A 12,477-nucleotide genomic window follows, 5' to 3' on the forward strand; every position below is an offset into this window, starting at 1 on the left:
ATTTTTATTTACTTTTATCTAGTAGTCTAAGAAGCAGAAAAAAAAACATTCCAGTTTTAAGAAGATTAAATCAATTTTTTTTAAAAGTGGTAACTTGAAATTAGAAATAAAGTAGAGACAGTATCATACGTTTTCTTGCATTTAAGATCTCACTCATAAATTTCATTCATGTAGTAGTTCCTTGTATCAACAGTAATTAAATTGCACGAAACTATATTATTCAACAACTAAATCTCAAGCACCTTTTTTTACTTTACAAGGGATATTCAATACGACAATCAATCATAAATCTGAATAAGAGATGGCGAACTCTACGTGATAATTAAGGATGTTTGTTTCTAAATTTTTGCTACAATAAAGAACACTTGAAGATACATGAAAAAATACTTTTTTCAATGTATAAGATGATTGAAGTTTCAATATTTGCACATGTGCGAGCATCGGTCCATGTGTTCAAATTCTGGTAAAGACGTGACAAAAATGCAAAGAATGAAAACCAGCTTTTTAAAGAACATTATTGAAAAGTCTCTTTACGAGAGACGAATATGATGCTTTAACTGCTCAATAATAACAGTGGTGAAAAAAAAAAAGGGCAAAGCTGTCTATCAGCCTATCAGAATAAACATTTTCGAGCTCAAAATTAAAAGTAAACCTAGATATCAAAGCAAATTTATTGCACGAATGAGAAACTCTGAGAAAAAAGGCGTCGATACTTTTAAAATTTTAAATATATATTCAAAATTTTAAATATATTAAATAATTAAAAATGTATATTTAATATATATATTTTAATTATTTTACAAGTATGTATATATATTATTAAGTTTGAAGCAACCAGTCTGGAAATAAAGTTAAAATTAAAAAAAAATATCTCCATTTAAGTTTGACCTTAACGGCGAGGCATTAACTTCGCATGAAATAAGAAATAAACTACCTTAATTACTAATGCTCTTCCCAAACATGTGATGATAAAAGTTAATGCTTCAAAATAAATAAGGAAAGAAAAATTTAAAAGAAAGAGAAACAAAATTAATTCTTCTTCCTCACAGTCGATTTTAACATTGGGCAGTAGGAAGAGTTATCACAGTATATTCAAAGTGCGCATAAAATTTTCTATATTAAAATATTACTAAGTTATTGTTAGTACATATGCACTAGGCAGTATTAAAATATCATTTAATGTATTAATAATATTTCTTCTTTTCTTTCTTTCTTTCCCATGAACTCTTCTCTCTTCTTTGGACTTCCAGTGATGTAAGTACATTTTAAACTTATTTACGCATTTTAAAATCTTTTTTTAAAGAAGGTTAAAAAACAAATTGACTTCAAAACTTACTTAAATGAAATTAATTTCCAATTTTCTTGCGATTGACTGACTAAATATATCTTATTCATTCAGATAAAATTTCAGTTTAAACATAGGCAGTTTTGAAAATTTTATTAAATTTTGTTTGCACATTTCTTGATTAAATTTTATTTACCATCCGATGTGATAATAATAAACCCGACATTTTGTATTTTTTTTTCAGGAGCAAAAACGGATACAGGAGGAGAAGGATCGGAAGAAAGCTGAGGTCAGAGCCCGACTGGAGGCTCAGGCCCAAGCAGCCAAAGGTGGCAAAAAGAAGGGTTTCATGACCCCCACCCGCAAGAAGAAGCTCAGGGTAGGTGATTATTTAAACTAAATTTGAAAAATGTACAAACATTAAAAAAAAAATCTTTCTCTTTTAAAGTCAAACTCTTGAAGAAATAGTGAAATGCCAAACCTATTTAAGCTAAAGGCACTAACAGTTCCTGATTTTAAACAAAAAGTAAATAGTTTGTACTTTTTTAACATATAAAGTGTAAAATAGTTATCAAAATTAAAACTTAAAAACAAATAAGTGGTAAGTAATCCCGAAAATCGAAATTAGCCAATCACGCATAAATTTGTTTAATTCAGTTAGTACACATATTCTGGATATTTAGTAAGCTATATTTATCACTATCGCACACCCGCACTTTATTTAATTTTTACATTACTTCTTTTATTTATTACTAAAATCACTATTTTAATTCAATATTTTCACTTCTTCTCGAATACACTTCTAGGTACTCAGAAAATGCTAATTGGCTAGTGCATGCCTATAATATTTGCTCAAAGTAGCAAATGTCCTTGCGCCTGTGGAGAATTTTCGATCATTGGGGTCAAATGTTCTGGCGCCATCTTCTGTTATTAAAATTAAGTTAAGAATTTTCTATTACAGTCTAGTGAAACGTTTCACACTTAAGTCAATAGTCTTACATGTTTTTTTTTATCAAAAGAAATAATGTTAAAAACTGCGATAAGCATCATACTTTGTCAACATACTTTTTTAGACCTTGTTGAGGAAAAAGGCTGCTGAAGAGTTGAAGAAGGAACAAGAAAGGAAAGCAGAAGAAAGGAAAAAGACCATCGCCCAGAGGTGTGGACCACCAAAGAACTTGGAAGATGTTAATGAAGGTAAAAACCAATATGTTTGTATGCTTTCAAGTGTAAAAAAATAAGGATCTCCAGTGTGGTTACAATTATTCAATACGGAAAGATTTGTAGTAATTTTAGATTATGCTGCTATTTTATTTTTAACTAGTGGCACCCGCACGGCTTTGCCCGTAGTTAAAAATTAAAAGATCATTCGGTTCGCCTGTATATTTACAAATAACGGATGACGAATTTTTCACCAATTGGCTATGTTCATTCGTTCTTCTATTTCATGTGATGATAATTTCGTAATTTACTCGTCCATCTTATGATAATGTTGGTCCGGAAAATGTTCTTAAAATTGAAATAAAAGAAGAATAAAATCGAATTTTCCAAAATCGCTTCGAGGTGCACACCTCCATGCTACAAACTAACTTTGTGCCAAATTTCATGAAAATCGGAGGAACGTTCTAGGCGCTATGCGCGTCACAGACATCCAGACAGAGAGACTTTCCGCTTTATTATTAGAAAAGATGTATAAGTAGTTATCAAACCTTACTCAGCTAAAAAAATCGCTTTTCTGTGCTGGATAAACTTTATATATAAGTACATTGGTAGAAATAGGAAGAAAGTAAAATTGTATTTAGGGTTTTGAAAATTTTGATAAAAAGAAGGGCAAAATTATGGAAGCTAATACACAATAGTTGATGATAGTACAACAAAAGATCCCGTTGAATCTGCAGTCGAAACCGCTAAATAGAATAGCCATTTTATCACGAAAAAATATTCTAACAAGCGGGATATTCCATTAACCGGAATCAAAATAACACATTACATTGGTTTGGTGCATTGAAACTGTATTTCATCATTCAGTACGTTACTGCCCTATATCCAGGGCTAAATCAGAAATGCAGGATTATACCCCGCCAGCACAGTCAATTCCAGCCGAGGACAGCAGTTTCGTGCTTATTAGCACTCATCAGCCCGACATAGGAAAGTGACTGAGCTGGAAGTGGAAAACCTCAATAAGCTACCAGTTTCTTTGGCACTCTTGGTTTCCTTATGAAGTTTTCTACCTCCAGCTCAGTCCCTTTCCTATGCCGGGCTGATGAGGGCTAATAAGCACGAAACTGCAGTCCTCGGTTGCAATTGACTGAACTGCCGGTGTATATCCTGTTCTACATTAGGCAGGATTTTTTTTAACCGATATTATAATAAGCGGGCTCGACTGTATTTAAATAAAGGTTTGTAAAACAGCTGCATTTGTTTAATCACGACTTTTTCTTTTAATTTGAATATGAACAGTTTGAAGTTAAGCTTTATACAAATATTAATTTATTGATATACATAATTGCTTCACTAAGGAATATTAGCTCACAAATATCTCCTGAACATCTGGAGATGAAATTACTTTCATAGAAGTGTTTTTTTTTTCTAAATTTCATGTAAAGTTTCGTAACTGCGAAATTCTGAACTATTTACGGTATGCATTTTTGTTTATATTGGGGACGTAATTTGATAATTTTATAAGTATTTATAAGTAATTATAAGTATTTTAATATTCTCAGTTAAAATTGTATACCAAGAAAAGAAACACATCCTACCATTTCTTAGTTAATTACTTTTACCACGTTTTCAAAAGGAAATTTAGAGAAAATTTTGAGCTGAGGATTTTATTAAATCAGGGATTACGTGAAACAGAAGACTTAATTTCACACTAAAATCTGTTTTTGTGCGATCTTTTTTTGGGCGAAATTTTTTTTGTGCTGTGAATGAAAATTTCAACCAGATTGGGACTCAATTGACAAATTTGTTTATAAAATGAGTGTGAGGTTTAATGGGTAGTATCTTCAAGTGACCACAGGAGCACCTCGATGGGAAGTCACTCTTTGACCTCCCAAACATTTCCTTATTCGAGAAATTTTGTCCGACTATTTGGCAAAATTATCATTACTTGGTATATTTTGATTTCGTTTAAAGAAGCAATTCCTAGCCATTTCGTAAGTTTTTGGGTTGTTTTCTGTGTGAGACTTTTTTTGTGCGGTGCCTATACACCACATTAAAAAATATTTTTTAATTCTGTTGCGAAAACAACTTTTTATAGCTACTGGTGAAATTTTGAACAATTTTTTTTTTTGCGGTAGCTATCTGGCGTATAAAAACAGGTTTCTGTGCATAATTAATTTCATCAAATTGATGTTTGATTGCATAGATAAAATATAAAAAATCGATAATTAATTTAATGTTAGTAGCTAATATTTTGTTATAAGTTCTACGAAAACAAAACATCTATCGTATATTATCTGATGTATATGATATTAATGATAACACAAATGCTCCCATCAATATTTAACTGAAAACAAATTCACACGCAAGTGCAAAATAAAGAAGTTTTGGGAGGTAGTCTTCTTCAGCAAATATGTGCGAAGGTTTGAACTTATTTGTGTAACGGAAAATTATTAACAGTCATATTAAGCTTAGTAAAAAGCACTTTTTCATCAATAGATGAAATATAAACAAGTGATTTTGTTTAATTGTTACTGAAATTATTTCGATTTGCATCATTTCATGCTTCATTTCTGTTATCCAATTTTTGTACTTGTTTGTTTCGTATTCAACTGGTTATAGCTTTAATAATGATCATTGGGTGAAAGTAATAACACATAGGAAAAAATTATTACACTGTGATTGTTTGTTATTTATGTTTTGAATTTCTGACCTATAGTTAAGCTTATTTTGTTAATTGTTTTGTATATGCTTTTCTGTTAAATATTTCATTTCACATTCCTCTTCGAATGTGTGAGAAGTATTTTTTGTGTATGTGTTTATTTCCTCTTCTTTTCACTTTTAAATGTCAATTGTGGAAAACGTTTCTAAGCGTAATTAGGCATAGTGTTTCGGATTTTTCAAAGTATTATTTCAAAAGCAGGTTTCTGAAATTCGTTGTTCTAACATTGTTGTTTTGAACAAGCGTTTTGTTCAAAATTTGATAGGAAGTAGATGATGTAAAAATCCTAGACACTATTTTGATTTTAAAATATCGTTCTTTGTAACGAGGGACGAAAAGAATGCTTGTAAAAAAACAGCGCAAAATTAATGTTTCAAGCTTATTTTGGCAGTTTTTATTAATGTGAAAAATTCAAATGGTACCCCTATTTTCGTTCAAGTATTTTTCAGTATTTTCATTACGGATAGTTAAACTTTTCTCAAACATGCAAATAGAGACAAAAATCAATGGTGATTTTTATTGTTTCAATCTTGATACGCTTTATTTTTATTTTAATCGAATGTTGTAATGTAACCATGCTGAACTTAGTAATTGTTCTCAAAACTTCAGTCGTTTCCTATGCGTTTCTTTAATTTAAAAAAATCTCAAAAAAGTAGATAAAATTAATTAAATGAAATGCTCAAAAGATAAAACTTGATAAAACCATAGATAAAAAGATAAAACTTGATAAAAACTTGATAAACGCTTGATAAAACCATGCAGGCAAGGTTTTATCTACTTTGTAAGTTTCCTAAACGTAGCAGCTCAGAAACTAACTTTGTAAAAAAAAAAGTCATAACTTATAAATCCTTTTTTTTTACCCCGCATTCATAAATTAAAAAATGAACGAAAAAAATATTTGAAGTTTGATTTTGAATAACTGAGAAAAGATAATGCTATTTTAATCCAAAGCGAAGCTATTGAAAAATTAAATTTGACACGAAACCCAAGTAAAATAAATGATAAATCAAGCTTGAAATTTTCCCAATTATTGTTTAGGAAAAACATTTGAGCAAAAACGCAAAATTTTAAATGAAAAATTCACCTGGAGTTATTATGCTCAAGTATGAATTTCATTTAAAATGAAATATTTTTCTAAAAAGTTGAAACAGAGAAATTTACTTTTAATTTGATGTTGATGTTTCCTAAAAAAAATGTGTCATATGAATTAGATAAACTGCAAATGCATTGCGTCAAATATATCATATTGACGATTTTTTTTCACGGAAGCGAAATGAGAAAAGTAAAATGTTTTACAGAAGGGCCATTTTCCATGTGACGTAATGGGACATTTTGAGTAGTTTTGTCACAAGACTTTGTTTCATAAATACAAATAATACAAGCTAGAAATTTTATTTTTGATAGCAACTGTAAAGTTTTGTCATAAGAACTATGTAGAACATCAAAAGTTAGTCAGTTTGACAAAAATAACTGAACGACATGCAATAAAATGACCGTGATGGAAAGATACCCATGTGAGTCCAATTCCGTCACGGGCATTTTATTACGTATTCATCAATTATTGTATTTAAAAACGAGAAATTTTATGTTCTGCGGAATTGTTATGACAAATCCTTACTGTTGCTACCAAAAAAATTTTTTTTTCTACCTTGTTTTATTTGTATTTATAACACAAAATGTACTGAAAAATGTCCCGTTCCACCAGATGGGATGACCCAGAATCATTCAATTTCCAAACAAGAGGCATTTTTTTCGTCCCTCTTTCCCAACTCGCATTTACTATTTTACTATCGAATCTAAGATGGGAGATATGAAGCCCCCCATCTTATTTTTTTCTCAGAAAATAATTAAAATTTTCTCCTATTTTATCTTTCCCCTGAACTTTCTTCCTCTTCCTCCAAACTCCTTCGATTCCTTCCTCCGCGGACTGCAGCTGCACTGCAGGCCATCTGTAAAGAATACCATCAGAGGATTGTGTCATTAGAAGATGCTAAATATGATCTGGAGTATGCTGTGAGACAGAAAGAATTTGTGGTATGGGTCGTTGATAACCAACGTCACCATTTTGTTTTGTTTTGCTGTTGTATGATTTTTTTTATTGCTTACGACTCTCACGCTTGTTTCATTTTTTTTTTAATTTTGACTCTGCCGTTTTTTGTTTTGCTGATTGGCACTGTTTAGTTTAGAGTTTTGTGACATTATTTTTGTTGTGAAATTTTTTGCGCACATAAACTTTGTTGTTTCATCAGCAAAGTTTGCTTTTGCATAACTAAGGTGAACACTTCCAAAGATTTGCTGTATTTAGTATATTTTACATTGAAAGGAAAACAACTCCTACTTTTATCTTGTGGAATGTTTTGACCTTCTGTTATCGAAAATTTCTACATTTACATGCTTCGGTTTATAATTTGTACTGAAACTTCGTCAAATTCTCAAAGTTTTCAATTCGTTCTCCTATGGAAAATATAATACAATCTGTATAATAAAATAGTTATTAACCACGCAATATTTCCACTCAAAATAAAGCAATAAACTGTTACATTTTCGAGAAGCACAAAAGTTCATCGTGGTTAAGCTCTCTGCGCAAAAATACACAGAAACTGAATGCAAAGTACAATATGAGCCTAGCATCAAAACATAAGATCGACAGCAAGAACAAGAATTAATTTTTTCAAAAGTTTCGGAACCGAATTTCTTAGATATTGAGTACCAAATTACGACATTGACTTGCTGATTTGTTGCAATAGATGTAACAAGGGCAATCACCCACATGTGAGGATTTATCCATTCCATATTTATGGTATGATGTCATTGCGTAGTCAACAAATTATGATCCTCTAGATGAAAATATTTTTTGATGATGAGATTAATGCAAACCAATAAGTGAACGATTGATTGACAGAGGGCGTGTAAGTTAAATTATGCAAAAACCAACAATATGAGAATGCCTTGGGTTAAAATTCGATCTCTGTCACAATCCATTTCAGTTCCTGACTTTCATTATGACGTTAACCATTTTAATTTCCTAATAGCAAATGTGAGTTAAGAGTGAATAAAAATTTTCCCTCGCAAATGAGGACTAATGCATCAAAAAGGAACATATCCATTTTTCAAACGTGTTCAGGAGGTTGAAAAAACGAATTAGGCTAACAGCAAAATAGTATTAACATATTTTCTGGATACGCAATTTAGAGCGAAGACATAACAGATTCTGTCCCAGAGCAAGCAGTTTTCGCGTAGAAAAATCAAGGAGATATCGCTATTTTAACTTTGTGAATGTGATCTTTTGGACGAAAACTTGATTGTTTATAGCTCCAATTTTACCAAAACTCTAATGTATCACCAGCTGATATCCTCATATTGAAATACTTGAACCTAAAACTTAGTGGAATAAAAGTTTGAGATTTTGGAAGTACACTTTAGGAAAAAAAATCGTTCAACAGATTCAATCTGGATGTATTCTTTTTTGTTCGAAAGGAAAATTGTAGGGATACAAATTTGTTACCTTTGGATCGAAAAGTCAAAATCTACTCTTTTGTTTTAAAGTGGAATTTGTTTCATTTGGACCACTGGAACATTGGGGGCTTGATTATAATCACCTGAAAGATGAAAAAAAAATCGAAAAAAAAAGAGTTTTTCTACAAAATGAATGCGTTCTTTTTGCTAGATTACTCCTAAAATTTTATAACTTCGAAAACGTCTGCGAATCCACAAAAAGGTTTCAGAATTTCAGAATGCGGTAAACACAAAAAGCAAACTTTGACTAGATGAAATAGCTGCTCCCCCTTACTACGTTGCTTCACAGCTTTTCACATGCTTTTGTATTAATCATTTCACCATGTACCATTTTGTGATTGTCATTGTATCGCACAATAACTAATTGGCTTATTTAACTATAATAATATTTTCAATATTTTGCCATTTCCCTCCACCCGCTTTTTACAGCTGAACTAATGCAAATCTGCAAAGAATATCATGACCGTATCGTTAAACTGGAAAGTGAAAAATACGACATGGAATATGACTCAAGGCACAAGGAGTACAAGGTCAGTTTATTTATACCATAACATTGCAGTCTGTCGCTAAATTCTATGATAATACTCATGAGTGACGTGTAGACCTAAATTTAAAATCTGTCAGTAAAAATACTCTCTACAATTAGAATAATTTTTTTCCATAGACGAATAAGAGAAAACGATTTTTAATAGCAATCTAAAATGATATTAGGTTCTGTGTATTTTAAATCCTTGGAATTGCATCAAAAAAATGTAAACATTAGAAAATATTCTCTCATTTAGAAGAATTGCCTTTCAATTGGCCAGTGGCAAAACTGATTTGATATTTGGGGTTTGCTTTTCCTTTAGACATTGAAAATACTTAGTGCTTTATCACAAAAGAAATACAAATTTCACCCCATTTTCCATATGTATTACAACCGCTTAAGTAGTATTTTTTAGGATTGAATCTTGCATTTAGCCCTGCGTATGTGCAGCTCACAAAATGTCCCTGCAGTAGTCTCTCTCTGTCATAAAGCATCTCGTTTAGAGTAAGCTAACATAGGGCGATTTCGAAATAATATATCCATCCTTTTATAAGATGCATGAAAATAAAAGTTACTTAGATGAAAAAGATGTCTTGTAGAAAAAATACAATATTTTCTGTCAAGAAGGGTAAAAAATAATAATCTAACACCCTTGGCGGCTGCCTATACAATTATAGTATTTTGCCATTGAGAGCTTTTTCAAATTTACTTCATTTGATGACCATTTGTACTTGAAAACACTACAATATTATCAAATCTGATTTAAGCAAAAGCAATGTGGTGCGGCACAAATTTGACTGAGATGCATAAAAATGGGAAAATAACAGAACAGGGTAAAGAAAACTATAAAATGCTGGGTAACAGAAAGCTATAAAATAGTTTATCAACTAATAAAAAACGAATCAACACTGTCTATTTTAAATGAAAGATACTTTTAAGCATTGCAGCTAGAGATTGTTTTGGGCACAATAAAAACATTAACGCTTACAGATCAATCCTAATGAATGCAAAACAGCATGAAAGCTTTATCTCTTAATTAGAACTATACATCTAATTATTGAAATTTCATACTCAAATGATGTGTTAACATTTAATTGAAGCATTTATTTATTTAAAAAATGAAAAATATCAAATGTGTGGTAAAATGCTTTTGTAATTAAAAATATTTTAGAGCTTTTTGAATCGTATATATTTTGAAAAACTAAATGTGCTGATTATTATATGTTCTTAATATCTTTGTTTAAACGTGTATTAACAGATCGACACTAAGAATACAAAACAGCATAACAGATTCATCTGCTAAAAAGATCTTTTATATCCTAATTGTTAAACTCGCAGACTTATATTATGTGTTAATATTTGATTAAAATATTTATTATTTTATTATTTTTTATATTAATGTGTGCGTTAAAATTATAAGTTTTAATCTGTAATATTTCAGAATGTTTTAAAATATATATATTTCTCAAACTATATCTATTCGATAGCATTTTATATAATTAATATCGTCATTTTAAACATGTATTAACAGATCTAAGCCAATTAATATAAAACAGCATCAAAATTTCATCTTTTAATCGAAACTTTTAAGCAACTAATTGTTAAAATTTCAGCTTCATGTGTTTGAATAAAGCATTTATTTTTAAATTATAAATGTATAAGAGAAGTGAGTAGTAAAGTTATATTTTATAACTTATCATATTTCAGAGATTTCTGTATAGTACAGATTTCGGAAATTCAAGCTCCGAATCAGTATTTCATGTTCTTATTTTCGTAATATAATTAAAGGATAGCTTTTTTTGTGGAGATTTTAACAAATGTATATTTTTCTGACCTTTGTTTACTTTAAAAGAAGGTACATTTTAAAAAGTAAAATCAAGCTCTAAATTTTTGACACACAAACATGAAATATGTGTATATAAATGTTTATATCTTTTGATATTATGTGATATTTTTCAGATTAATGAATTGAACATGCAAGTCAACGACTTGAGAGGCAAATTGTAAGTTTATTTTGTTAGCACTTCTAATTTCTGATTATCTAAAAGTCAGATTAAATATCACAGCTCATCAAGTTGCGGAGGAGACAAACTTGATGGTAATAATTGTGACCGAAATGGTATCTTCAAGCTGATAAAGGTTTGGAAAAAGCATAATATGGAAATTTCTAACCAAAAGATTCAAAATTAGACAGATTAAATTAATGCACATTAATAGCATCAATGTGTGGGCACGTCTACTTTTTTCCGCGTTAGTAGTTATATTTTAAAACTCATATCACTTTATGTATATTTTTAGTTAATTGAGAGAAATTTCGGGGTGCAAAATTAAATTATGCATTAAATTTGCAACACCACGAAGTCATTTTAAACCATCCCATCTCCCTTCCCTAAATGTAATATATGAAAGATAATTTTTAGAGATCAACAGCCAGTGTTCTAAACTCTGTTAAAAGTATGGAATCAGGAATTTTAATGGATTAAGCATAAAATTATGCTTTGGTGAAACATAGCATTGCAGGAATGGTAAATATATTTCTAATTAAAACAGAACTAAAATATTGCCTCATGTTTCTAACAGAAACAGTTTTTGTATTTATATTATTAAATTTATAAGTATAACGAAATAGAGATAAAGAAAAACCTTTACTTATATCTGCCGTGTTATTTATATATTTTTGTTGGCTGCTGAAGTTTGAAATGTTAATGACAATAACTGACAGGAATCTGTAAAAGGAAAAAGAAAAAATAAATAAACAAAGTCTAAACATACCTTAGAATGAAAACATTCTTCCAGTCTCTTGCGGACCGATACAGAGTTAAACACTAGAAATCTCACCAGTGGTTCGTCTTTGGGTTCCATAGGAACCATACCAGATATTGACAGTATAAAAAAAGGTTCCGCTGGATATTGAAGAAAATGGGTTAACTTCTTAATTTTATCATCAAATTAAGATGTATATCCAATCTCCAAAAGGTCCACAGACAGTCACTTTATGACGTTTCTTCATAGTCATTGCTTTTGTTTCATGTTGAAAAGATTTTTTCAACACTAAAAGAAGCATGTTTTGCAGAAATATGTTTAAAACCTTGGAAAGTTGTGAGGTACTTTGGTTCGGTTACATGTTATGTCATTAAAGGAAGTGCACCATGGAAAGGAAACAATAACACATCATACATAGCATGCTCCATCTTAAATAATCCATCGGACTAGCATCACACAGACAAAAGGGATAGAAAATAACTTGCACGCAATTATAAAAGCTCC

At 30.3% G+C, this 12,477-nt stretch overlaps 1 protein-coding gene across 1 annotated transcript in view; it reads left to right on the top strand.

Annotated features, from left to right (window-relative positions):
* Nucleotides 1–1,520: 1,520 nt before the first annotated feature.
* The window catches only part of LOC129225323 (troponin T, skeletal muscle-like), a 92,588-nt gene continuing 81,631 nt past the window's right edge, over nt 1,521–12,477 (top strand). Inside the window, exons 1-4 of the mRNA XM_054859914.1 lie at nt 1,521–1,664; nt 2,359–2,482; nt 7,102–7,202; nt 11,170–11,213. Of these exons, the coding sequence (XP_054715889.1) occupies nt 1,635–1,664; nt 2,359–2,482; nt 7,102–7,202; nt 11,170–11,213 (299 nt within the window). The 5' untranslated portion in view covers nt 1,521–1,634. The remainder of the gene's footprint in view (nt 1,665–2,358; nt 2,483–7,101; nt 7,203–11,169; nt 11,214–12,477) is intronic.

Source organism: Uloborus diversus, chromosome 1 (assembly GCF_026930045.1).
Source record: "Uloborus diversus isolate 005 chromosome 1, Udiv.v.3.1, whole genome shotgun sequence".
Taxonomy (NCBI): domain Eukaryota; kingdom Metazoa; phylum Arthropoda; class Arachnida; order Araneae; family Uloboridae; genus Uloborus; species Uloborus diversus.